The following is a 26,584-nucleotide window of genomic DNA, read 5'->3' as shown; positions in this document are numbered from 1 at the left end:
GCTGAGGGAACAGGAGGAGTGCGAGGGAAGGAATATGAGACCTTGGAGGGGAGAAGGAGCGGCAGCCCCGGGGCGGTGACCGTGCTTCCTGTTGGGGCAAGCGCTGGCCCTTGAGAAAGACTGTCTGGGGCTGGCTGCTAAGAGGGAGCAGCTGGTCTAAGTGGGGCAGCAGGGGCTGGGGGAGGGGAGAGACAAAGGCAGAAGCTGACGGAACCTCCGCTCCTCTCCCCACATTACAGATGGGGCCCCCATCTTGACTGCTCAGGATGTTTTGCTTATGATAGGAAAGATGGTGGTTAGATATCATGGTGAACTTCCTATCTCAGGGATTGGAGCTACTGGAGCAGGGGAGTGAGGGTAAGTGGGAGCTTAGCCTTTGAGGGCTTTCAGGCCCTGAGAAACCCTAGGCCAGGGCTGACCAGGGGGCTGGGGCTGGGGGCAGCTGCCAGCTCAGGAATTCCCTAGGTGCTCGGCCGGCCTGGCTGTCCGGAGAAGGCAGTGGGTGACAGGAAGCGGATGCAGGCTCTCTGGGGCCAGCCACCCTGAGCGAGCAGCTCTGCCCGCCCCTTTGCACCTCTACCAAGGACAGGCAGGGAAGACGGAGTGGTGGTCTGGGAGGCCCCCAGAGGTGGGCAGGGCTCCGAGGAGCCCCTGTTTCTCTTTGCCAGAGGACGGGGAGGCTCTCCGGAGAGCGCCTGTCCCAGGCACCGGCAGCGGCACACCCGTCGGGCCGGCTCGGCTCCCCCTGCCTCAGCGTCCAGCGGCCGGCGGGTCTCCGGCTAGGAGGAGAGGCCAGGGGGTGGAAGAGAGGACCTGGGCCGGGGGCAAGGAGCCAGGAAGGACGCTTTCCCACCCCCAGGGAGCTCGAGCTGCCGCTGCCATGGTTACGTCTGCTTCCTGTTTGATTCATCTCAAACAGCAGAAGGGGGGGTGCCGGCTCCCAGCTCGGGCCACCGCTGCGTGGGGCTGTTTACAACAGCCGCATGTGGGATTCCCAGAAAGAGACTCCAAACCGGACATCCTGCGGCTGCAAAATACCCAGGTGTCAAGAGCTAAAAATAGCTGCCCTAGGGCCCCAGGCAGGGGGAAAGGGGCATGCTCACTGCGGGGGCGGGAAGGCCAGCCTGTGGCCTCCCATCCAGCCTCCTGCGAGGCCCACTGCTGCTGCGAGCTGCAGGGCTTCTGTCCCCTCGCTGCCCCCCTCCCCGCCCGCTGTGGACTTGGACTGACAGGGGGCTTTTGTCTGGGCGGCCATGGCCCAGGCCACTCACCTGTGAGGCATGCCTCTGCCTGCGAGCAGCCCAGCTTGCTTTGGGACGCTAATGAGAGTCTCAGAGGCAGTCGGGAGCTTCTAGAGAGAGGAGGTAGCAGGCAGTGGAGAGCAGGGAGAATGAAGCCGATGCTCTTCCAAGACCCCAGCCTGTCACCAGCCCCTCATTCCCACATGCAGTCCGAAATCATTGCCTGGAATCTTCGAAGTCAGCAGTTGCTCTCCATAAGTGGTTCTTCAGGACCGTCTTCACGGGGCCCCGGAGATGAAATGGGCAGCTTTTGCTCTCTAACCTCCAGCAGGCCTGGGGTCCGCCGCTGGTACTGGTCTCCGCGGGGCTGGGTGCTTTTTCCATCTTTCCCTGTGCCCAGCCAGGTCCGGCATTTGTCCCCTACCTGCCGGCCTGTGGGAGTGGAAGTGCTGGGGAGGGGCGGGGGCGGGTACCGGTTGAGAACACGGATTCTGGAGCCCGGTTGCTTGGTTCAAGCCCCAGCTGAGCCACTTCCAGGTTATGTGGCTTCAGACAAGTTATTTAATCCTGCTGGGCCTCAGTCTACTGATCTGTATAATGGGGGTAAAAAGAGTAACCTCACCTGGTGAGGGTTAGATGAATTAGCACACGTAAGGCACTCAGAACAACTGGCCCGTAGTCAAGTGTTAGTTTACAAAAGTTCGGATGGACGAGAAAGGGAGGGGAGTGCAGTCCTAAAGAGGTGGGGCGGGGAATGCAGCGGGGAGAAGATGCACTGCGGCAGAAGAGGAGAGGGCGCGTCTGAGACCAGACACTGAATGCGTTTGCTGCGAGGGAGGCCGCAGCCCGGTTCAGGGACACACGTAGTACTTGACACTGTTGAGGGAGCGCCTACCATGTGCTAGGAGCTCCACGCGCAGCGTTGCTGAGCTCAGATGACCTCTTCCAAGTGCATAGTCTTGCAGTGGGGCAGCCAAGGCTTGACCAGGTTACACCGTGTCCCTGCTCTCCCTGTCGGTCTGGGAGAGCCGGAGTTTGAACCCATGTCCATCTGACCTCAAAGCCAACGTCCTCCATGCCGTGGACCCTCGCTTCCATTACTCTGTGTGGCACGAGCGTCTCGCCAGCTTGCAGCCCCCTGGGTTCTGAATAAATCTGAGCAATAAGCAGCTTCATGCCAAGATAATGAGCAATAGAATTAATAATGAGCAAGAGAATTTCTGGAAGGTGGGGGAGAGATAAGAAACCGTTAGAAAAGGGTTCATTCTAGGGAAGTTCTTGGGAGTTGGATGACTGAGAAAGTTTTTGTCTTACACTTTTTGAGACTCTGAACTTTTTTTAAGTATCTGCAAGTCATCTACTTTTTAATTTTTTGAAAAAACTGTGGGCTGTATGTGAGACTCCTTGAGAGTGAGACGCTATTTCCTTCGGCCGTCCGTCTTTTCAAGGCCTGGAGCAGGGACCTCACGTGGATGTACTGGTTGCCCGCGTCTGGAATTGCCTTCTTGGCTTTCCCTGTACTGGCCTGGCCACACCGCTCCCCTGCTGGGGGATGGTGACCTAGCCCCTTCCCCTCGCTCCGGCCTCCTCTCTGAGGTGGGGGGGTTGGCCTGAATAGGCTCTAAAACCCCATCAGCTCCTAAGGTTCTCAGATTCTGTGACCCGAATGCCTTCGAGAAGAGCCTCTCCTTGGTGCTCGGTGCTCACTCTGTGTCAGGAGGGCCTGGCAACCGTGATGTTCTTTCTCATGTTTATTTATTCTTGGATCTTCCTGAAGCCGTTTCAGCCCCAGCTTTCATCTTCTCTGCCAGCCCCCATGCAGAGTCAAGCTTTGTTCTGCTTGTGTCAGGGAAACAGAACCAGAGCCGCAATGCAAGCAATGCGGGGTGTGGAGGGAGCCAGCCGTGAACCCGGGACCTGGCCGCCTGCCGCCGCCTGCTTTCCTCTTGCCCGCTGGGGCCCAGGCCTTCCTGCTACTCCTCTTCAGCTAGTCAGGAGATCAGGGAGGTGGGGACAGCCTCAAAAAAGACATCAGAGGCGTTGGCAGGGGGCTTCTGCTCCTAGGGAAGCCCTCTTCCTGACAAAGGGCCTGAAGCACCTGGGAGAGCCGGTGAGCAGGCCAGGCTCAGGTTTCCCCCCACCTTGTGCCTGCCTTGGGGCGAAGTCCCTTCTGTGGGGAAGGTGAGGCCTGGGCCAACAAAGTAGGAGTGGGCGACCAGCTTGCATAGGTGCTCGGGGGGCCTTTGTGTCTGCTCTGGGGGTTTCTGAGAGCGAGGGGTGGACCCACTGGGGCAGTATTTCTGGGGCTCTTTGGTTCTGTGTGAGGTCAGGCACGCTGGTTTGGGAAGGTAACTTAGTAGGCCCAGGGGCCTCGGTGCCAAGTAAACCGCCTCTTCAGTCTGCCTGCAGAGGCTTCCGAAGGTCGAAATGGGGGAGAGCCAGGATTCCAAAGTGGAGAGCTCTCCACCCTGGTGGGGAGCTGTGTGGAGAAGGGTCCAGGCCTAGGCACGGTTCAGTCCCTCAGGTCCATTCACTCCTGATTTTGTCTGGTCCCAGAGTAGTGGTAACAGCGCCCCGAGAGGGGACACTGAGAAGAAGTGTCCCCCAGTTCATGGCCAAGCCTGGGTTGCAGAATGTTCACTTTCTGGTTTTAGTTTAGCCAGCAGCTGGGTCCCCTTAGATACCTCTCCTCTCTCTGGGACCCAGGAGAGCTGTTCCACAGGTCTTATTATCTTTGTTGCTTTGGGCTCTTCTGAACTCGAAGGCCATCAGCACAGATCCAGGGACTTGGGGGAGAAGCAGAACTTTTTCCAGGAATTGCTTCTGGAAGCAGCCCCTGTTGGCAACACACGCACACGCATGCATGCGTGCTCCCAGCTTTTCTGAACAGAGTTTCTGTCGTAGATCGTCATCACAGAACATCCCTTTGGGCTCAGTGACAAACACTACAGAGTTCAGGGCCATTAGCTTGTCTCCTACCCCGAGAGTGTATGGTGTCCTGACTCCATGGTTACCAGGGAGCAAGGCTTGGCTCTGCTCCCAAGCGTGGTTGCCGCTGACCAGCCCTCGGGCAGGGGCTGAGGGGAGGTAGGGGAGAATCCCCCCTAGGCAGGGTCTGGAGGCACGGGACTGACACACAGGCCTGACGCAGCCTCTGGGAGTATACCCGGGAGCCCAGTTCAGAGACCTCCCTTGGGGGACCAGCCGAAGAAAGAGGAGGTCCTAAGAGAGCCTAGAGTGGGGGTTACTGCGTCCTGGGGAGGGGATGCTGCCTCCCACACCGGTGTTCCTTGGGGCTCACAAAGCTTGAGAAATCTTCATGCCACGTCCTAGGCGGGGGCTGGGGTGGGGGGAGCACCACGGCATTCGAGTCCCTCGTTCCCGGTAGAGCCTGGCGTGTGGGCCACTGGGCGGTGGGTGCAGATGGGCTCGGCTTCCAAATGACACCCTGGAGACCATGATGAGGGCAGTGCTGAGGTGGCTACGGGAAGGGAGCAGGGGGGAGGTCGGGGTGAGCTTCATGAGGAAGCCCGTGGGCTTGTGCGGCGCCGAGTTCGGTGGCTGGAGCCGCCCTGCCCTACCAACGTCAGCATCTGGAGCATGGGGCAGTAGTGTTCGAGGGCAGCGGGGGCCGGAGGGGGGAGCTCTCTGGGCCTAGAGTTGTCCCCTCCCCCAGCGGTGCCTGCCTGCAGGGAGTTCTCCTTTCTTCAGCCTCTGGAAGAGGAACTCCGGCTGCCCCTTAAACGCAGACCCAAAAGAGCAGCACCCACCAGTTGCTCTTCAGAAAATATCCCTTCTGCCCCCAGGCTGGCCTGAGGGGGTCTTCTGTGTGTCCCTCAAGTGCCCCCTCCAGGTGGCCTTCCAGTCTCCTGGACTCTTGCCCCTTGGCCCTGAGCTGGGACAGCAGAAGGGAAAAGGCTTCATCTGGGACAGGTGACCTCAGGTTCCTCTCTGTCTTTCCCTACCCCAGTGGGCCTCCGGGCAACTGCGTGTCTCTGCTGCTGTCCCGCTTGGGCCCTACCATGGGGTTTCACAGGTTCTGAATGGGATGGGGGGGGGTTCTGGGCTCGGCTTATGGGCCTGAGAGAGGTGACCATTTCCAAAAGGAAAGACTTCTGTTTCAGGTTATTCCAAAAAAAGGGCCAAGAGTTTCTTTTCTCTGGGGGAGCAGAGGCTGCAGGACACGGGACGGGGCAGCAGGAGGAAAGGGATTCCTACTGTGGGGTCCTTGGCTGTGTGCTGCAGCCCTACTACTTCACAGCTCCCCCCATTTCTGACTTGAACTTCAGGCCATGACCCACTCCCTCCCCAACTGTGGAAGCCTCCCCCTTGGCACCTGCTCCTATCTGCTCCCATCTGGGAAGCCTCTGAGCAGCCCGCAGTTACCCTTCTCTGGGCCCGCTTCTCCCCATCTCCCTCCTGGCAGCCTCTCCCACCTCTGGCCACCTCCCCTCCCAGTTCTCTTTCCCTTTGGGTTATGGGAGCCTGGGCCCTAGGGGAGTGGTGCCGGAGCACATCCAGGAGGGTTGAAGGCACTGTTGGGTAAACTGGGGCCTCGTTGGGCCTGCTGTGGACTGGGCTCTGGTGGGACGAGATGTCTGAGTCACTGGGTGACTAGGATGAGGAAGAGAGGGCTGGCGAGTGCTCTCATTCAGCCTGGGAATTTGAAGGAAGGAATGGGGCAGACTCCTTGCTCTTTGGTTAGCTTCTGATGCAGGTGCCGGGTTTGGGGGTGCTCAAGCTGGAGTGGGGCCTCCCCGCCTGGCCTGGCCTTCTCACCCTTTCCCTACCCTTTCCCTGAAGCCCCTTCATGCTCTCTCTCTTCTCTCTACAGATGGGACCCAGGTGAGCCCGGGTGCCCGCTGCCCCAGTCCCCCTGGCACAGGTAAGAGTCAGGCCCAAGGGAGCCCATGGTGGGAGTGGAAGATGAGGATGGGGAGATAAGAGGGGCGAGAGAAGCAGGGTGGCTGGCTGATGGACCGGAGGGTGGGGAGGTTGGGGTTCTGGGGGTGGGGATGAAGTTAAGATGGGGGTGGGGTGAGGAGTGGGGTAAGAGAGGCAACTCTGGATCTAGGCTGGTCCCACTGCTGGGAAGCACAACAGGAAAAGGAAAGGCAGGATGCTCTTCTTGTCCTTGTTGGCTGCAGTGAAACAGGAAGGCAAGTAGGAAGCTAATGTTTGTACTCAGACCCCTGCCTCACATCAGGCTCTGGGCGAGGCGCCTGGTTCTTGCTCGTTGGCTTTAGTTCTCACAGCGGCCCCGCACAGTGGGCACAGCAGCCCTCGCAGGTGGGAAGAGGCCTCTTGCTGCTCGGGTGGAAGGGGAAGGACCCCTCTTCTGGGTCCTCTCACATCCCGGCCTCCTCTGCCGTTCGGCTCTTCTGGTTTAGGATGTGCTGCGGGGCCGGGGCTGGAGTGGCTGACGGCTGCCCCTTCTCAGCCTCAGCCGGTGTCCACGGAGGGCCTCCCGGGTGCCTGACGCCTAGCAGTTACGTGTGGCGGGGAGGAGTGAAGTCCGGGTGTCCTCTTTGCCTCCCTCCTGGATGTCCAAAGGCTTACAGGCAGGTTGGGGGTACAGGACGCACCAGTAGAACGCGGTACGTGACCAGGGCCAAACAAGGGCGCAGAGGATGGAGTTCATCCCTTCACTCAGGGACACTGAGTCCCACCTGTTGTCCCATAGTCCTCCTGGACATGTGATTTCAAAACAATACAGAAATTGGAAAAAGGAACATTGATGAACCCCATCTCTGTGCCAGGGCACCTTCTTAGGCATTTAAGGGGGACAGATACAGAGATTTAGTCAGTGATTCAGCCAGTATTTATTGGGTTCTTATCACGTGCTAGGTACTGTTCTAGGTGCTGGAATAGGGAGAAGTAAACCAAACCAAGTCCCTGCCCTTGCAGCTGGACTCTGATGGTACCCGCCCACCCTGGGCTTAGAGGGCACCAAACTGCCAGTGTGACTGGAATCCAGAGGAGGGAGGGACGCCGGGCGGCGGGCTGAGTGCAGGGAAGGGGGAAGCTTCCAGCTGGACGTGGAAGAAAGGGTAGGATCTGGAAAAGTAGAATTTGAGGGATGAGGACGGAACTGACAGGAAGTCATTGTGAGCAAAAGCTCAGAGGGTAAAAGGTACGTGGGCTTGTGATAGGACAGGAGCTGACGGCTGAGACGAAAGGTTGCATTCAGAGGTAGGAGACAAAGAGAAGCTGGCTTAGCACCGGATTGTGGAGACCCCCAAATGCTAACTGATCCCGAGCTGCTGCGTTCTCAGAGTTGCTGGGGCGGAGCCCCTCCCACATTCTCGGCAGCCCTGTGCTCCGAGGGAGGGACGGGGAGGGACGGGGAGGGACGGGGCCTCTCGGTCCGTGGGAGGCTGAGGCAGCTAGCCCCGTGTCCTGTGGCCTGCCCGGGGTTCTCGGAGGTCCCGCTCATATCATCAAGGGAGTCCTCTGATGGACAGGAAGCCAGGACACCAGATGTGGAGGACTGAGACCCTTCCTGGTAGGAGTGTGTTAGCAGCAGAGGCCCAGACTCAAGCCGAATGAGAATCTGGGTTCCCCGAGTGGATGCATGAACAGGGGTGGGGGATGGAGGCTGCGCGTTGCCTGCTGCAGGGCCCTTCTGGGTGCAGTCTCTTACTCTCTGGACAGTCGCGGTGGGCACTCCCTCCTCGGCTCTTCTCTTGTCTCTGTCTCATGGGCAGAGAACGTTAGAGTGGATGCCCCTTAGCCGCAAGCCCATCTTTCTCCGATCAGTGAGAACCCCCCAAAAGTCCCTGGGAAAATGGAGCCAGAGCACTGGCCTCGGCAGGACCAGAACCCATGCTCACCGTGCCTCTCGCCGGCTGGCTTTGCAGAGTCCCTTCCCCTGAGCCTCAGTGTCCACAGCTGGGATAATAGAATAGCAATAACCACCTCCCAGGGCCTCTGTGGGTTTCGGGGTGAAAGGGTTTTGCAGACATGCCTGCATGTGTGCCGTAGCTTGAAGATAATGATTGGTAATGGTTGAGGTGGGCTGGAGACTGTGTTCCCTGACTCCCCGGCTGGTGCTGTCACAGTGCCTTCCAGTGCCCCTCAGCCTTGGGCGCAGAGGCAGCCCGGGGCTGCCCTGACGGGCGATGCCTCACATTGCCGGGTGAGCCGAAGGAGGCCTCTGCAGACAGGTTTCCCCAGTTGTGTGCTCTGTCCTAGGGCAGCTGCTCTCACACCCCCACCCCCCGGCTTCCCCTTCTCCAGGATAACGGCCCTGCAGACCCTCTGCCTCGGGCATCTCTAGCTGCCCAGTCCAGCCTGGCCCAGCTGGCTGTGTGGGCCTAGAACCTGGCCTGGTGGCTAGTTGTGAATAGCTCCTGCCCCCACGGCCCTGGGAAGGTACTCGTCGTGTGGGTGCAGAGGACACTTGAGAAGAGGCAGCTGAGCCTGCCATCCCCACAGTGCCAGCCCGGAGCTGGCCTGAGGGCGCCCGGAGAAGGCCCCTTGGGCATAGGGGCGCAGGGAGCTGAGGAAGGCGCCCTGCGAATAGGGGTGTGCAAGCTCAGGGTGGTGGGCCAGGGCTGGCTGTAGGCTCCAGGCCCTGCCTCTTTATCCTCTGGCCTAAGGTAGAGCATGGGAGGGTGGCAGCTGGTAGAGCCCATGAGGCCCTCTGGGGCTGAAGGCCGCAGGAAGGGGACTGTTTGCCTGTTGGATAGCTGTCTTAGGGGTTGTCCTGGCCAAATCTTCATGCCAGGAGGGAAGGAGACAGCAGGACCCAGAATGTTCCCCCACAGAGCTTGTCACTAAATCCTCCCAGCTCCCAGCCCCCACCCCGGAGAGGCAACACCCTTTAGTGGAGAAGCACAGTGCTCGGAGCCAGGAGGCTCCTCCCGGCACTGCCTCCATAGATAACCCTGCATAGTTCCATGACCTCCTTCCCCCGGGAAATGGAGCTGGACATACCTACCTCGTGGGACCACGGTGACGAGAGAAGTGGGGAAAGGCCTGCGCACAGGGTTTCGCCGTGGTCAAGGGAGCCTGCAGGAGGCCAAGCCGGCCCTGACCGCACCCCCTCTCTGTGCGCCCCCAGGCCGCCCCAGGCCCCGTGCAGACACGCCAGGCCCTCAGCCCCAGCCCATGGACCTGCGGGTGGGCCAGCGGCCCCCGGTGGAGCCCCCGCCAGAGCCCGCGCTGCTGGCCCTGCAGCCCCCCCAGCGCCTGCACCATCACCTGTTCTTCGCGGGCCTGCAGCCACGCTCCGCGGAGTCCATGAGGGTGAGTCCGAGCTCCCGCACCTGCACCCACGCCCCCACCCATGCCCGCGGCAGCCTCGAGCTCCGCCCCCAGCCCCCTCCCGCCTTCAGCCTCCCCAGCCCCTCAGCTCAGCCTTGGACTCCGTGCCCCTTCCCCGCCCACAGCTCCCGATGGACACGCCGGTGCCCCAGCTGCAGGTGGGGCAGCAGGAGCAGGAGCTGCGGCAGCTTCTCAACAAGGACAAGAGCAAGCGAAGTAAGGACGGAGGCCTCCCCGGCCCGGGTCCGTGGCCTGCCCGCGGGCGCGCGAGGGCTGAGGTGGGGGCCACGCCGGCCCGGGCCTCCCTCTGCTTGCTGGGCCCAGCCTGTGAATGTGGGTGGGGGTCTGGAGGCTTCGCGGAAGGCGGGGGTGCCCGGCTCGGTTCCTGCCTCGGACTGCGAGTATGGACAGGGCGGTGGCTAGACAGTGGGGTGGGGAGGCCACCGCCCCTGACCCCCCACCCCCCATAGGTGCCGTAGCCAGCAGCGTGGTCAAGCAGAAACTGGCAGAGGTGATTCTAAAGAAACAGCAGGCAGCCCTAGAGAGAACAGTGCACCCCAATAGCCCCAGCATTCCCTACAGGTAACGCTCTCCCGCCCGCTCCCTGGGGCCCTGTCATGCCCCCTCTTCCCCAAGTGTCAACCCGTGAGCCCTCGTGCGCACTCCACCTGCATCCCAGCTGCTCATCAGCAGACCCTTACCCCTCACCTCTAATTATAATGCCGCCCCAACCTCTCTCCACCCACCTGACACCTGCCCCCTTTTCTCCTTGAATTATCACTCCCTACCGCACCCGAAGCCCTTCCTCGCTGCGCCCCCAGCACAGACATACCACACTGGCTTTCTTCCTCCTACACGAGTCCCTTTTCTCTTTAGGACTTCCCCTAAGCACAAAAATATCCTGATTCCTAGAGTAGTTTCCTCCCACAGGAGACAGAGTCCCCAGTGTGACTGGCCCTCACCCAAGCCCTGGGACCCTGGCTCCTGGGCCTAGATCAGAGGCCTGCCTTGTAGGCTGCTGGGAGGAAGGGTGACCCGGTGCTGCCACCTGGAGATGGCCCCTGTTCTTGGCGGCCGTACGATTCCTGGCCCTGTCAGTGACTGCCTCCCCAGGCAGGTCCTGGGGGCCCGTGCTCAGGAAGAGCCCTTGCAGAGCCCATGCCTGCCCCTCTGAAGCCGCCTTGGCCTTCCCTCCACAGAACCCTTGAGCCTTTGGAGACGGAAGGAGCTGCTCGCTCTATGCTCAGCAGCTTTCTGCCTCCTGTTCCCAGCCTGCCCAATGACCCCCCAGAACACTTCCCTCTCCGAAAGACAGGTGAGTGGGACAGGCAGGTGGGCCCCCGCAGGGGAGTTCAGGGGGCAGGGCCTCGGATGTGGGTCAGGAGTGTGGAGGAGCGGGAGGGTCTGGCTGGGCAGCGGCAGCCCATGGCGCTTTTCTCCCTGACGCTGCCTTCTCTTGCCTTAACCCAGAGGTGACTGGGAGGGAGGAGGGTAGTGTGGGGCCAAGTAACACCGGTGCTCCCACAGTCTCTGAGCCCAACCTGAAGCTGCGCTACAAGCCCAAGAAGTCCCTGGAGCGGAGGAAGAATCCGCTGCTCAGAAAGGAGAGCGCCCCGCCCAGTCTCCGGCGGCGGCCCGCGGAGACCCTTGGTGGTGAGGGCCAGCGGGGTGGGCGGGGGCGGCCGGTGTTGTCCCTCTGGGTCGGGTCCCGCCCAGACAGGACAACTGCACATGGTTATACAGGATGTGTCCACACTCGCCAGGGGGCTGAGTTGAGGCTGCAAGCCAGCCCCTGCTCTGTTGGCTAAGCTGACATCTGCCCAGAAAAGGGGCACCTTAAAAAAGTGTGCGAAGGCACTGGAGATGAGTGGTGGCTGCCTTCTTCCTGCCCTTCTGGGAAGAAAGCAGGAAGCAGAGGCCACCCCCTGGGGAAAGGGGACTGGCCCCCTTCTCCTGGCCACACTGGGCCTCTGACTGCGCTTCCCTCTCCCCCGCCCCCAGACTCCTCCCCAAGTAGCAGCAGCACGCCAGCCTCGGGCTGCAGTTCCCCTAATGACAGCGAGCACGGCCCCAACCCAGTCCTGGGCTCCGAGGTAAGGCCTTGACGGGCTGGGCTCTCCCGGGGCAGTTCTGAGGCTCAGCCTTCTTTTCAGCAAGCAGCCCTGACCGAGCTGGGGCCGCAGGGTCTGGGCAGCCCGGACCCGAGCCTCCTGGGGGTTCTGGGGAAGGCAGGCCCAGGGGTAGAGGTCTGGGACCGGTGACCCCTGCCCTGCTCCCCATGGCAGGCGCTCTTGGGCCAGCGGCTGCGGCTGCAGGAGACCTCTCTGGCCCCGTTCGCCTTGCCGACTGTGTCCTTGCTGCCCGCAATCACGCTGGGGCTACCTGCCCCTGCCAGGGTGAGTGGCTGAGGCGCCCTCCCCCCCACCGCAAGTCCCCAGCTTCTGTCGCTCCCTTCTCCTACCACCTCACCCCAGCACCTTCACTGCTCTCTGCGAGGGATCTTCCCGCTGTGACTTCTCCCTACCTCTCCCCAGGCTGATGCTGACCGCAGGACCCATCCGACTCTGGGCCCTCGGGGGCCGGTCCTGGGGAGCCCCCATGCTCCCCTCTTCCTGCCCCATGGCCTGGAGCCTGAGGCTGGAGGCCCCTTGCCCTCTCGACTACAGCCCATCCTCCTCTTGGATCCCTCAGTTTCTCACACCCCTCTGCTGACTGGTGAGTTCCACGGTTTCTCCAGGGGAGGGGCTTGGTCCCTGCACCCTGCTAAGGGCCAAGCTCGGGAAGGGGCCCTTCCTTCCTGCCCCCTCTGCAGCTCCCCGTCCTGCGTGTCTCCCTGCTGAACCCATGCCCCTTCTGCCACCCTGTGCCTTTGCTTCCTTCCTTTCCAACCCTTTGGTTCCCTCCTTATGCCCCACCCCCCACCCCATTCTTTCCAGTGCCCGGGCTTGGGCCCCTCCCCCTCCACTTTGCCCAGTCCTTACTGACCACCGAGCGGCTCTCTGGGTCAGGCCTCCACCGGCCACTAAGCCGGACCCGCTCAGAGCCCCTGCCCCCAAGCGCCACCGCCCCCCCCACCGCTGGGCCCCCTGCAGCCCCGCCTGGAACGGCTCAAACCTCACGTCCAGCTGATCAAGGTGAGGGGAACTTGGTAGGGGAGGCGATGAGGGGTTGCTTCACTGGGCTTCTGGGGGCTGAAAGAAGGGAGGCTCAGGAAGGGCTGGGACCTGGAGGGCCGGAGAGAGGATATGGCCCCTGAGGGCCAAGAGCTGTGTGGCCGCTGGAGTCCCAGCAAGATGCGTGGCCACGCAGCCCAGCCCACCGTGGCCCCCCCCGCACAGCCTGCCTCCCAGCATGGCCTCTCAGTGGGTGTCTCCCCTCCCCAGAGGCCAGCCAAGCCAAGTGAGAAGCCCCGACTGCGGCAGATACCCTCCGCTGAGGACCTAGAGACGGATGGCGGGGGAGTGGGGCCAGTGGGGGATGACGGCCTGGAACACAGGGAGTCAAGCCACGGGCAGCATGAGGCCAGAGGCCCTGTTCCTCTCCAGCACCAGCAGGTACGGCGGCGCCCACGTTCCTGGGAAGGTGCAGTGGGGAGACTCTGGGGCCTGGCACAGATGGAGGGGAGGGAGCTAGGTCATCAGAGCAGGAGACAGCTCTGGGAGCGGGGTTGCCCCACCAGATCCGCACCAAGGTACAGACACGCCCCCCACACCCATGCACACTGCACGCACGGGCACACACACGCACATACGTGCACACTCCGGTAGCCTGCCAGTCTCGGGGACGCCATGTCCCTTGTCCAGTGCTGAGGCCGGCTTCTCACAGAGTCGTGCACGTCCCTGCCCCAGCCCCTCTCCCCTGTGACCGGCTGTCCCACGTCCAGGATGGGGGCTAGGACCGGACACGGGGCAGAGCCAGGCGCGAGTGCCTCGGCCAGGGCGCTGTCACAGTGTGAGTCAAGCCATGGGGGATGAGCGTGCCGGGGCTGCAGGAGCAAATACTACAGACCAGGCCCCTAAAATGACAGAAATACATCGTCTTGCGCTTCTGGAGGCCGGAAGGCCGACACCAGGGTTCGTTCTTTCCGAGGGCTGTGAGGGAGGGGCTGCTCCCGGCCTCTGTCCTTGTAGATGGCCATCTTCTCCCTGTGTCCTCACATCGTCCTCCCCTTATGCCTGCCTGTGTCCAACTTTTCCCTTTTTTTTAAGGACAAAAGTCATATTGGATTAAGGCTCACCCTCATGACCTCATTTTAACCTGATTATCTCTGTAATTACCTACCTCCGAATAAGGGCACATTCTGAGGTGCTGGGGCGGGGCTTAGGACTTAATGAATAGGAAGTGGCGGGGACACGACTCAGCCCACGGCCCGTGGCAACAGTCCACGCACGTGTAGTGGCCCACGCACGTCCCTGTGTCCTTGGGCAGTGGACCTGAGACCCTTTACCTGGCTTCTGGCTTTGGAGTGCCAAGGGTCCAAGGAGCTCTGGTGGCACAGGGTGGTCATTCTGGGCTGCAGACCTTTGGGGGTAGTGCAGGGGCACGAGGGTTCAGAGATCAAAGGCCAGAGCCCTGCCAGGGCTAGAGGCATCATGGAATCTCTCCCGAAAGGGGCCTGCCTGGAGGTTTCCAAGGCCTTGGGCAGCAGCAGATGGAGCAGAATCCCGAGACCTGGAGACTGAGGCCCCCTGTGTCCCTCAGGTGTTCCTCTGGGAGCAGCAGCGACTGGCTGGGCGGCTCCCCCGGGGAGGAACTGGGGACTCTGTGCTGCTTCCCTTGGCCCAGGGCAGTCACCGGCCCCTGTCCAGGGCTCAGTCGTCCCCAGCCGCGCCTGCCTCACTGCCAACTCCAGAGCCCGCCAGTCAGGCCCGTGTCCTGCCCAGCTCGGAGACCCCTGCCAGGACCCTGCCATTCACCACAGGTAAGGCCTAGATTAGACTGGGGCGGGAGAAGGGGCAGGGGGCCCACAGGGGCTCATGCACAAGTGCATGTCGTGTCATGCTGTCACTCGGGGCACTTTTCAAGGCCACAGAGCCCTTTCTTGGCCTTGTCACATCCACACAGCGTCCCACGAAGCTGGTGGAGTGGGTGGTGGTCCTCGTTTTGCAGACGAGGAGACCTGGGCTCGGGAAACTAAGGTGCCAAGCTTGTGGTCAAAGAGCAAGCAGACGGTCAAGCCCGGTTATGAATCCGGGTCTCCTGACAACTCGTTCAGACCTTTCAAAAATGATATTTATTGTGGTTGCTCTGTTGGTAATAAAAGAGCTCTAGAGCATTTTAGAAATTTTGAGAGATACAGAGAAACCGAGGAATACAATAAAAATGGCCAACCAGTATCCCGCCACCCCGAGGCCACCTCTCCTGAACGCTGCGTGGTTCAGGCCAGCTTCGTCGCGGCCCTGTACAGAGCCGTATACACGCTGATTGCGTGTTGTGCCCCATTCAGTCTGTTAACCTATCAGGAATACATCATGATACGATTAACCTTTAAAAATGAGATTTTTATAGTATTTCATCACGGTAATTTTTTGGAAGATTTCTCCTTGGTTGGGCGGCCAGGTGGTGACTCCTTTTTCCTCATGTGAATGTCCTTGTCCATGAACGTCTGCTCACCCCTGGCGTTGTTTCCCAAGGGCTGCTCTTAAGGAGCGGCATCCCTGGGTCAAGTGGGGTGAGCGCTTGGAAGATCCCGATGTCCTGAGGCGTGCTGAAAGTGGCCCACTCACCGACAGCGGGCAGGGCCCTCTAGGTGGCCCGCCGGTCAGGCCGAAACAGTCACTTCCCCAAAACGGCATCTGTCTTGTCACATGGCCCCGCGTCACTGTGGGCTTCCCAGCTCTTGGTCTGGGGGTTTCTGAGGAATTCTTTGTCCTCTCACGCCCCGTGGCAGCCTGTCTGCGTCGTGGCCTCCGGCGTGAGACCCCGACCTTAGGCCTCTTTTTGTTAGGCTCTGAGCTCTTGCGGTCTTGGTAGCCCTATGGAGCCGTGGGAGGAGGGGCACTGTGGCGGGAGGGCAGGGGCTCTGCAGCTGCGTGTTGGCTGGGGCCGCGTTGGTGCTGCCTGCGTCAGAGGCTGGGGCGCGCGTGTGTGTGCGTGTGTGTGTGTGTGTGTGTCCGTGAAGGGCCGAGCAGCTGGACAGGGGATGTGGGACTATGTGATTGGGGGGGGTCTGCTCTGGCTCCATGTGGGTGTGGGCGCATGCAGCCATCGGGGGGCGGGACTCCCCTGGTCCGGGCCTGAGCCCCGCTCTCGCAGGGCTGGTCTATGACTCGGTCATGCTGAAGCACCAGTGCTCCTGCGGGGACAACAGCCGGCACCCCGAGCACGCGGGCCGCATCCAGAGCATCTGGTCCCGGCTGCAGGAGCGGGGGCTCCGGAGCCAGTGCGAGGTGAGAATGTGGGGTGGGGGCTTGGGCAACGGCAGGAGGCCAGAGTATCGGAGGGGAGGGGAGGGGAGAGGGAGGGGGTGGGAGTGGGTGTGAGATGGGATGAGGGGCCGCCGAGCCGGCTGGTGGTCGTGGCAGGGAGGAAGTGAGCAGGGGCAGGGGGCCGGTGAGCGGGGGCTTAGGAGCTCTGTGGCCCTTCCTCAGTGTCTCCGGGGCAGGAAGGCCTCCCTGGAGGAGCTGCAGTCTGTGCACTCGGAGCGGCATGTGCTCCTCTATGGCACCAACCCACTCAGCCGCCTCAAACTGGACAACGGGAAGCTGGCAGGTAGGGGCGCAGTGGCGCCTGGGACCCCCGTCCCTCCCCGGACTCATCCAGCTCGCCCAGCCTGTCCCTGCAGCATCCTGGGCGTCCCCACCGCAACCTCGCCCTGGGCCCCCGGCCCCCGCCCTCCTCAGGCTGGAGTCGGAGGGGCTTCGCTCACACACACTGGGCCTCTCCCCACAGGGCTCCTGGCACAGCGGATGTTTGTGATGCTGCCCTGTGGTGGGGTAGGGGTAAGTGTGCCCAGGGGCTTGAGCGGCCATTGCCACGGGCTCTCGGAGCTCCTCCCTTCCGTTCTCCCAGGCCCAGCCCCTACCTGCTTGTTCTTGTGGTTCTGCCAGACCTGTGGGGCCAGGGGCTCTCCCCTAATGCTCCTGTGCCGGCTAGAAGCTCCTTGTGGGCAGGTGTGTCCTCCACCTGTCAGTGTCTCCTGAGCCAGGAGCCCTGTGCCTTGCACTTAGAAGGTGTTCGGTAAATGCCGAGTGAGGCTCAAAGAGCAGGGGATCGGCTCCCTTCCTAAGACCCTGGTGGTGGTCGGGATTCGCCCTTCCACGCCGGCCTCCAGGCGGAGTCGGGCTGCTCGGCCTGGGGCCGTGGGGGTGCCTCCGGCGTCCTTGGTGACCCAGGCAATTCTGTCCCACGGCCAGCTTCCCCTCCTCCCGGTTCACCCGACTTAGGAGGCTCCCTGCCGCCTCTGGTGGTGTCCCAGCCAGGAGTGTGGAGGCAGGGGCTGGAGGCCTAGTTCCGGAGGGAAGTGGGAGCTGTAGCTGGGGGGCTGTTTGGGAGCCAGTCAGCGCCCTGTTCACAACTTCCCATTTCTTGCCACTTTCTGATTTTTCCAACTGTTGTTGCTTCTGTTTTCTCCTCCCTCCTCTCCCTCTCTGTCTGTCTCTCTCTCTCTCTTTCTCCAGCCTCTTGCGACTCTCTCTGCCTTCCTCGCCTCTCTTGGTCCGCCTCGCCCTCCCCATCTCCCCATCATGCCCCCCGGCCCCTCCCTAGCCTTGAGGCCCAGGGACTGGGTTTGGGGGGCCTCCCAGCCTGGGCTAGGGGCCCTGAGTGGAAGACAGTGGTGCAGACGGCCCCTCGAGCTCCGACCGTCCCGCAGGGCCTGAGCAGAGTCAGCTGGGGCTTAAAACCCCCTCCCGGTCCAAACCCCAAGTCCCGCCCAGGTAACGCCATGCCCCCTCCTCTGACCGGGGAGGCAGGCGCGATGCTGCTGGCAGAGTGCTGGCCAGATACGGGCTGGTGATATGGACTGAAGCTGGGAAGGAGAAGTCATGCTGGGATTGGGGGACACAGGAGGCCTTGCCTTTGGGTGGTGGGGCACTGGGGAGGCAGCACTGTCTGCCCAGCTCCCTGCCCCTGGGGTCCTGGCCGTGGGGTGGGCACCGCCCAAGTGGGCCCTGGCTCCTGTGGGGGCCTTGGATGATGCAGGCCCTGACTCTGGCCCCCACAGGTGGATACTGACACCATCTGGAACGAGCTGCACTCCTCCAATGCAGCCCGCTGGGCCGCCGGCAGCGTCACCGACCTCGCCTTCAAAGTAGCTTCCCGTGAGCTAAAGGTAGGAGCTCTGAGTGGAAGGTGGGTAAGCCACAGAGGAGGTAGCGGGATGGGGCAGCAGGGAAGGCCAGACCCAGGACCCTGGCCCTCTCACTCCTCCTGGATATCGCCGCAGGGTTTTGAAAGGGAAATCGAGAGCTCTGGGGATGAAGCTGAGATTCGAACCTTACGCTCTTGCTATTTGGTGGGGAGTCAAGCCGCTGGTCTCTAAGAGACCCAGGGTCACAATTATTCAGGATCATTTCACACACAGACCCGCTGTGTGACCGCCGGCAAGTTGCAGAGCATCTCTGGTCCTTTGTCCACTGGTAGATTGGTTCTTTGCAATACCGAGGTTTTACAGACCGGGTTGGTGCCCGTGCTTGTGCACTCTGGGCCGGGCACTTCCCAGGGATGGGTGCTGAGGTCCGCACCCGCCGCTGTTGAAGAGCTCGTAGTCCAAGGTGCTCACACGGACAGCGTCCTGGCTCCTCCTCGGAGGGGCCGTGCGGTGGAATGCTGAGCGCCGGGCTGAGCTCTTTGCGTTCTGGCTTCACCCTTTGACAAGAGGGCAACTTCCCACAAGCTATTTAACTTGCCGAAGCTTCAGATTTCTCCTCAGCTGTGAACTAGAGAGAATCCTGTTTATCTCAGGAGATGTCGTGAGGATTAGGTGACATTTCCCTCGGAGAGATGTCAGGCTGCAGTCCCGTGTTTATAGAGTGCTGGGGCACAGTGCCAATGTAGCTTCTGCCCGACAAACAGTAGCTGTTGTTATAAAGTGCTAAGAGTCAGGACACACCGGGGTGGGGGTGCGGGGTTGTGTTTACCGCCAGCCTAAAAGCAGAGGATGCCTGGCCTGGCGGCCAAGCCCCGGGGCACCTCAGATCCAGCCTGGCCGTGGTCAGATGTGCTGACGGCTATTGTCCTATGGCCCCTACTCAAGGGATGAGCCTGGGGTTGGGGGCAGCTTCATGGGGATGGGGGTCCGAGTGCTGGCCCCTTGGCTGACAAGCATTCTTTCTGTTTCCAGAATGGTTTTGCTGTGGTTCGGCCCCCAGGACACCATGCAGACCATTCCACAGCCATGTAAGGCTGGAGGGAGGCTTGGGAGGGGGTGACATGGGGGGGGGGCATTCCCCCTCCATCCCCTGAGCCTCCTGGGGCTAGGCCGGACCAGGGGTGGGCGGAGGACGGAGGCTGGAGAGGTGGAGACACAGAGGGGAATGAGCTGGCAGAGCCTCTCCCTCCTCCTCGCAGGGGCTTCTGCTTCTTCAACTCTGTGGCCATCGCCTGCCGGCAGCTTCAACAACAGGGCAAGGCCAGCAAGATCCTCATCATGGACTGGGTAGGTCCCGGTTCCTAGCCCCTTCAGATCCAAGAGCCCCGTGGAGGGAGCCCGGAGCCTGGCCTCGGAGGATCTGGCTTCCTGTCCGAGTTCCGCATAGGTCTCCTGGGCCTCCGCTCCCCTCCGTATAAAATGTGGACGAAGATAAGAGCCACATCGGGGGGCTGCCGGGAGGCCCGGAGGCGATGGCGTGTGAGAAGGCCCTCAGCCATCACAAATCCCCACGGTGGGAGGAGCCACTTGAGTAGTCTCTGGCTTCCAGTGGCTTCTTTCTGCAGATGTCATGATGACTGCATTGCCCCTACAGTCACAGGGATAGCAGGTCACCTCAACGTACCCCTAATCACATCCAGACCCTGCAGTTTGACCTGTGATGTGTTTGAGCCTGACTGGTACCTGGTTGCAGATGAGGAATATGAGCCCTTAGACATTAAGTAACTTGCACGTCGCTGCACATCTAGTAAGCCCTGAGAGCGGGATTCGAACCCAGGCCAGTCAGCTCTGGAGTGCCTGCGTCTACTGAGCTGTACCAAATGGAGGAATTTTCCACCCTCGCGCCCACGCACGGTCCCGTGACTTACCAGGTGTCAGGCCGCAGCTCTCCCTAGCAGTGGTGGCCCGGGGCCTCGTGGACCTGCCCCTCTGTAACCGAGCTTGGCTTCCCATCACCTTATCGCTCCTTGACCTTGGACAAGACACAGGAGTGCAGGTTCCTGACACGTGTAAGCGCGCACTCCTCCCTCTTCTGCCGGACACGCTGGCCGGCTGGCCTTTGGCGTGCCTCCTCCCCTTCAGGGTCACGTGGTATATCCACCCTGGTCTCGGGCCGTGCACACGTCTGTGCACGCACGGAGAGGCCGAGGCACGGACAGTGCCGGTGGACTACCTGGGACCACTCAAGAGTGTAGCTGTAGGAGCCCCAGTCTCCTGACTCCCGGTCTAGGGCCCTGACCCTCAGAAGAGGGACGCTCGAAACTCTTCTGAGCTGCGCCAGCCCCATCGGCATGCCTTCAGGCCTTCCCTAACCCACGTCCATCTCCCTGCCCAGGATGTTCACCACGGCAACGGCACCCAGCAGACCTTCTACCAGGACCCCGGTGTGCTGTACATCTCCCTGCATCGCCACGACGACGGCAACTTCTTCCCCGGCAGCGGGGCCGCGGATGAGGTAACCACGTGCTCCTCCCAGCCCCGTGGACTCTGCCTCTGTCCCCACTAGCTGTGGGATCCTGGGCAGGGGGGTTAGCCTCTCTGATGCTCCGTGTCTCTGTCTGGAAGGGAAGAGGCCGGACGAGCTGGTCTCGCCACCCTGGCGTCCTGGGATTCCTGTCCTGCGACTGAGCTCTCTTCTTGTCTCTCTTGCTTCCTGTTTTCCAGGTGGGAGCTGGTAGTGGTGAGGGCTTCAATGTCAACGTGGCCTGGGCGGGAGGTCTGGACCCCCCGATGGGGGATCCTGAGTACCTGGCTGCCTTCAGGTAAGCGCTGTGGGGGCCCGGGGGAGGTCCGCCCTACAAGGCCACTCTTTCCTGCCCCTTTTCCCAACAGCACCAGGCCAGAGGTTATGGATTGGCTTGACAGCCCGTCCTCATGCAATTACTAGAACATTATAAGCCAGTCCTGGGGTGGGTCTTCCAGACTGAGACAAACTAAAGGAAAGGCACTATTACACTGGCCCCCAGGAGCCCCCAGTCCCCATGAGAAGACAGGAAACACAGAATGAAAAAGTCAGGGGTGCTTTATAAAATCACATGTTACCAAGAGCCAATGTTGAACTGAGTGCTGGAAGATAGGCAGGGTGGAGTGAGCATAGCTGCCACATTCAGTCAAAGAAGGCTGCCTGGAGGAGGTAGACTTTGCACAGGAGATGAGAGATTTAAATTGTGGAGAAAGAAAGTAGGTGATGTTCATATCGGGGAGTTGCTTAAGAAACAGCGTTCTAGAAGAGGGGCTTTGGGCTCTGTTTAGGAGCCCTTATATGTTTCACTCCGGGGTGGCTATGCTCCATTTGGGAAAAGAGAACCCTGGAAGTAGGTTTCAAATACTTTTCTGGAAATATTCTCCATGAGAGCTAATTCTGTAGGAGCCCTGGACTGGGCTTCCTAGTGTCTGTGTGCCCTGAGCCCAGGGCTTTGAAACATCAAAATGAACCCCGAGTTGGGTGAAGAATGGAGGGGGACAGCTGTGGGGGGCCGGCAGGGGCAGAGGATGAGAGAATGGATCTGGGTGGCCCAGGACCTCAAGAGAGTCCGCTCTCAGGTGGCGAGTGGTGAGGTGTGGTCAACTCAGTCCAAAGTGGGTGGCAGCTGAGTTCCAGTAGTTTCAGCCCCCGAGGCTTAGTGACCTGCCCCCACTGTGGCCCTGCTCACTGCACCCCACAGACATCACAGACACGCATAGACACATACACACGTGCACACACGAGCATACACGAGCACGCACGCATTTATATACCCACGCACACTCTTCTTTCTTTCCCTTTGGGGTCCCATCCTTGACTCCTTCCTGCCTCTTGCCAGGTAAGAGCTCTGGGTGGCTGAGTCCTTAGGCTGTGCTAGGGATATGGGTAGCCAGCCAGGTCAAGGAGGTCAGAGGGATCCATTTATCCTGCTGGGAGATGGGGGGGTGGTCTTAGAGTCCTAAGAGCAGGGTCTGCACAGGGAAGCTGGTGGGAAGGGCCTCTGCCCCGGTCAGCCCTGCACAGAGTGCTGAGCCCCTGCCTCTGGCACCTGCACAGGATGGTCGTGATGCCCATCGCCCGAGAGTTCTCTCCGGACCTGGTCCTGGTGTCAGCTGGGTTTGATGCCGCCGAGGGTCACCCAGCCCCACTGGGTGGCTACCATGTTTCCGCTAAATGTAAGGAGGGCCCAGTACAGAGGGAGGTGTCGGGAATGAGGGCTAGGCTGGGAGGGGAGGCGCTGCCCAAGTCCAGGGGAAGGTGGCACACAGTGCACACCCCGTTGTGCCGTCCCCGGCTGGGTTGGCAGCTTCTCCCAGAGGAGGATGGGGAGGAGCCGAGGATGGGGAGGAGCCGTATTCTCAGAACAGAGGGAACACACTCAGCCTGGGGGGCCCCAGGGCTTGGGGGACTGAGAGAGAAGATGGTGTGGCTTAGTGGAAAAGATGGGCTGGAGTCCAAGCCCCGGGTTCCAGTCCCGGCCCTGCCACTTACTAGCTGTGGGCCCCACGCAATTCCTTCAAGCTCCACAAGCCTTGCCTGTGGGATACGCATAGGTTTGACATGGGAGTCCGTGTGAAGGGCCTGGAAGAAGGAGAGATGTACGCATCTGATCATTGCTTATAAAGGAGGACGCCAGCAGGGAAGTCCCAGAGAGGGTCCGCCTCCCCTCCAGCCCTGCCCCCCCTCTTCCTCCCTGCCCCACCATCTAGGTTTCGGGTACATGACGCAGCAGCTGATGAGCTTGGCGGGGGGCGCCGTGGTGCTGGCCTTGGAAGGTGGCCATGACCTCACAGCCATCTGTGATGCTTCTGAGGCCTGCGTGGCTGCTCTTCTGGGGAACAAGGTGAGCCGCCCGCCCCCGATCTGTGTATCCATCCGTAGGGCAGGAAGCCCAGCTCCCCAAGGATGGCCCCAGCGAGCAGGCAGATGGGGTGCCCCCCAGAAGGCTCGCAGAGAGGGCAGGGGTGGCAGGCCTAGAACGAGGGGAATAGAGCGGGTGCCCCCTCCCCAGGTCAGGTGTCAGACCAGTGTTATCAGCCTTAGGCAGAGCCGGGAGGGCACGCGTATTTGTGCCTGGAAAGCCAGGGCCCTTAGGGTGGGAGATTGCTGGGCCTGCGGGTCCCTGAGAGCCGACATGCTGTTTTCTCCCGTAGGTGGATCCTTTCTCAGAAGAGGGCTGGAAACAGAAACCCAACCTCAACGCCATCCGCTCTTTGGAAGCCGTGATCCGGGTGCACAGTGAGTACGGAGAGAGGGCACCTGCTGACCCCAGACTTGGGAGAATCTCAGGGGTCTACTGCCCCCGGTAACCCGGGGCCCATGGCTTCCAGTGCCCGCCAGGCGGGGGGCTCCGCTGCTGTGCTGGAGTGGGCTTCCTATGAATTACCCCAAAAGTGCTGGCAGGACTGCCTCCCTCCCCGGGAATGGGTACTCTTGGGGCCCTCCAGATGGATCCAGTGGGGACCACCAGTCAGTGGGGACCACCTTCCTCCTCAAGGCGGGACTGGCCTCCCATCTCCAGCCACAGCCCGAGGCCAGGGCCAGGCCAGTAGCAATAGGCCTTTTGCCAAAAGTGCTGGTTCTACCTTGACCCTCAGTCCTGTCCACAGGGATCTTGGGAGCTCTGCCTGCTTTGGGGGCTGATCGTAGAATAACCCCACATTTGGGGGCGCCTGGATGGCTCAGAGGGTTAAGCAGCCACCTCTTGATTTCGGCTCAGGTGTTGATCCTTAGGGTCACGAGTTCAAGCGCTGCACTGGACTCCACGCCCAACGTGGAGCCTCCTTTAAAAAAAAAAAAAAAAAGAATGACCCTACATTTGGAAAGCACTTTAAATTTCCACCTGCAACTTAGCATCTATGGAGCACTTTATGTAAAGACCAGTGTTCAATGCTAGGGCTGCAAACTGAATAAAGTAGATTCCCCACATCCAGGGCCAGGCTCTGGGTGGGGCGTGTGCCGTGGACATTATTTCTTACAACGGCAGGCAGGATGGTCATGTCCGCGGCTTAGCGGGGGCAGTGGAAGCCCCGGGTGGTGAGTGACCCACTGATGCTACACAGAGCAGCCGGCGGAGGCGGGGGGGGGGTGTCAGCTCTCTGTGCTGTGTCCTTCCCACCTCCCCACACTGTCCTGTCCTGCGTGCTGGCCAGAGATGCAGACCCTGTCTAGGGAAGAGTGAGCCCTAGCAGTGCTCTTAGGAACCCCACACTGTGGGAATGGGTCAGGGGTGCAGGAATGGCTTGGGCGCCTGCTAGGACCCCCTCATAGCCACAGCGAATCTGCTCTGCTCACCCTGGCAGGGCTGCGGGGGGGCCGGGTGAGAGAAGGTGTTACGTTGAGGGTAGAGGCAGGTGAGAGCACTGACCCCAGACTGATACGCCCACTGCTGTCAGGCCCTTGGCCCGAGAGGTCCAGCCTTCTGTCAGTCTAGGATGCATGGCGTGGCAGGGTGGAGGGGCTTGTTTCCCCAGCCCTTTCTGACTCGGCCTCTTGTCCCAGGTAAATACTGGGGCTGCATGCAGCGCCTGGCTTCCCGTCCAGACTCCTGGGCGCTCAGGGTGCCAGGCACCGACACGGAAGAAGTGGAGGCAGTGACTGCGTTGGCATCCCTCTCCGTGGGCATCCTGGCTGAAGAGCGGTAATGCCCGCCCCTGGCCCACAGCCTCTCCGCCCCTCGGACCCTCCCAACTCGAGGACCCCGGGGCCCAGCACAGCCAGTCCAGCCTTCCTAGGCTTCTTGGGAAGCTGGGCTGAGGCCCTTCCTGCAGCCCCTGGCCCTCCAGCATCACCACCCTTGTCTCTCCCCCAAGGCCCTCAGAACAGCTGGTGGAGGAGGAAGAACCCATGACTCTCTAAGGCTTCAGAATGGATCTGGCTGCCCACCCTGCCCTTCGGACCTGGTTCTCTTCTAACCTCTGGCAACAGTACCCATTCCCAGGGTCTTCAGAGAGCCTTCGGGCAGGTAGTTGGGGCCAGAGAACAGCCCCTTGACAGTCACCCCAAGGAGCCCGAGAAGGGCCCTGGGTCTAGGATAGGGACCAAAGAGGACCCAGAGAGGAGGCAGGCTGGGCAGCCAGCCAGGCCTCAGTAGGGCTCTCAAGAACAGAGTCTACCCCTTTGGGGTCCAGGCCCGACTGGGCCCCATTCCTCAGGACTGCACAGAGGAGGACTAGCTCAGTCGGGCCCACCGATAACCACTATTCTTGGCTCTGTAGACCCTGGGCTGTGCACACAGCCCCAGGCTCCACACAGAAATGTGAACTTGGCCTCAGCCAGGGTGGTCCTTCCTAGGCTCTGAGGGCTGGGTTGGAGTGAGGGGAAGGGGGTTGGGTAGGAGGAGCCAGGGGGTCCGCTATCCCTGAGTGCAGGGGGTGTCCCTCTTGCCTGCTTCCTCTGATGACTCTGGAAGCTTCCTCCCCCCCCCCACCTCACCCCGCCACCGGGCAGGGAGGCAAAGCTCCTTCCGAGAGGGCAGTCATCGGCAGGCCTCCCACCTGTCCCTCCCCCCGCCAGAGGCCAGCCTACGTCAACCATCTCAGTGCCCTGGTGGAGCAGACGGGTGCTTCCTGAGCCAATGGTGCCAAACTCTTCATCTCCCCTCAGTGGCACAGCATGACCGCCAGGGGCCCCTCGCTCACTGCCCCCCTCCGTGAGCCTTCTCTCTTTCTGGGGTCTCCCTCACCCAGCTCTGACTCCTGCCCTACATAGGACTAGCCTGGCTGAGGGGAAAGGGGGTGGGAGAGTGGACGCAAGACATGGGGGAGGGGAGGCTGCCCTGGCTAAGTCTTCAAGGCTTCTGGGGTCCAGGCCTGGAGCCAAGAAGGAAAGTGTTTGTGTGTGTGCGTGAGAGAGAATGTGTTTGTGTGAGTGTGTGTGTGTGTGTGTGTGTGTCTTCCCCAGGACCACCATACCCTGTGTACGTATGCATGTTTTTGTATAAAAGAAAAAAAAAGAAAAAAATGGAAAAAAATCTGAACAATAAATGTTTTATTTGCTTTAAAAGTGCCTGTGAAAGGGCCTCTGGGGCTGAGGGGGGTCCCGTGGGCGTAGAGCGGCGCGGGGCGAACGGCGGGCGTTGGGCCACACAGCGCAGCGTGCCTCTCGTTTGATGTGGGAAAGGGACCAGCTGGGCTGCGGGCCAGCCCCCCCTCCAGCTCCTTGCCCTTCTGGGGGTAGCCCCATTGCAGGAGGAATCCATTCTGAACACACCCTAGCTGGTCCCCACTTGCCCCAGCTTGGGGTAATAAAGAGGCAGCAGCTTTGGGCTGAGTCCAGAGACAGAAGGCCTGCTGAGGGGGGTGGGGATAGAGATACCCAGACCCAGGAGGCATCCCCAGAGAGTGGTGAATCAGACCTACCTGGGTTCAAGTCCCAGCTGGGAGCTCAGGTAAGTCACGTCACCTCCTGGGGCCTCTGTGTATCAAAGGCTCCAGAAATAGACAGTGTTTATGGTTCCTTCCCGCTCGAATGCACCATGACTTCTGAACATACACCGAGCGCGGAAGAGACACTGCATGAGGCGGCAGGCTGGGACAAGCTCATCCAATCACCAGAGCGGGCGGTGCCAGGCTGCCGGCGTCTGTCTTTACAGATCCGAGCCAGCCAGGCTTCTCCAGCCGGTAGGAGTAGCAGGCTTACCACCTCAGACCTGGCCCCGAGCCCTCAGCCTGGGAGAATACGAAGGCAGGCAGGTTCACGCCCTTCCTGTCTGTCCTGACCTCTTGGGTGACAGACGGTAAATGCCACTGGTGGTGCTGAGGCCATGTCTCTGAGCATCCCCCCTGGCTGGGGTGGCCC

At 61.1% G+C, this 26,584-nt stretch overlaps 1 protein-coding gene across 1 annotated transcript; it reads left to right on the top strand.

Annotated features, from left to right (window-relative positions):
- The first annotated feature begins 179 nt into the window (after positions 1-179).
- Positions 180-25,789, top strand: HDAC7 (histone deacetylase 7). The gene is given in 27 exon segments (XM_045801192.2): positions 180-357; positions 6,076-6,126; positions 9,307-9,491; positions 9,635-9,725; positions 9,980-10,091; positions 10,709-10,824; positions 11,037-11,162; positions 11,511-11,602; positions 11,795-11,905; positions 12,044-12,224; positions 12,446-12,582; positions 12,584-12,643; positions 12,893-13,063; positions 14,211-14,430; positions 15,765-15,898; positions 16,100-16,220; positions 16,401-16,450; positions 17,674-17,781; positions 18,793-18,848; positions 19,020-19,107; positions 20,156-20,275; positions 20,485-20,582; positions 21,842-21,960; positions 22,495-22,628; positions 22,939-23,023; positions 24,287-24,425; positions 24,598-25,789. Coding segments are annotated over 27 exon segments (3,003 nt in total). The 5' UTR covers positions 180-305; the 3' UTR covers positions 24,644-25,789.
- The last annotated feature ends 795 nt before the right edge of the window (positions 25,790-26,584 follow it).

This window comes from Ursus americanus, chromosome 25, assembly GCF_024610735.1.
Source record: "Ursus americanus isolate L20-20 chromosome 25, mUrsAme1.1.p, whole genome shotgun sequence".
Taxonomy (NCBI): domain Eukaryota; kingdom Metazoa; phylum Chordata; class Mammalia; order Carnivora; family Ursidae; genus Ursus; species Ursus americanus.
Note: the sequence above shows the minus strand (reverse complement) of the source record. Positions and strands in the feature narration are given on the sequence as shown.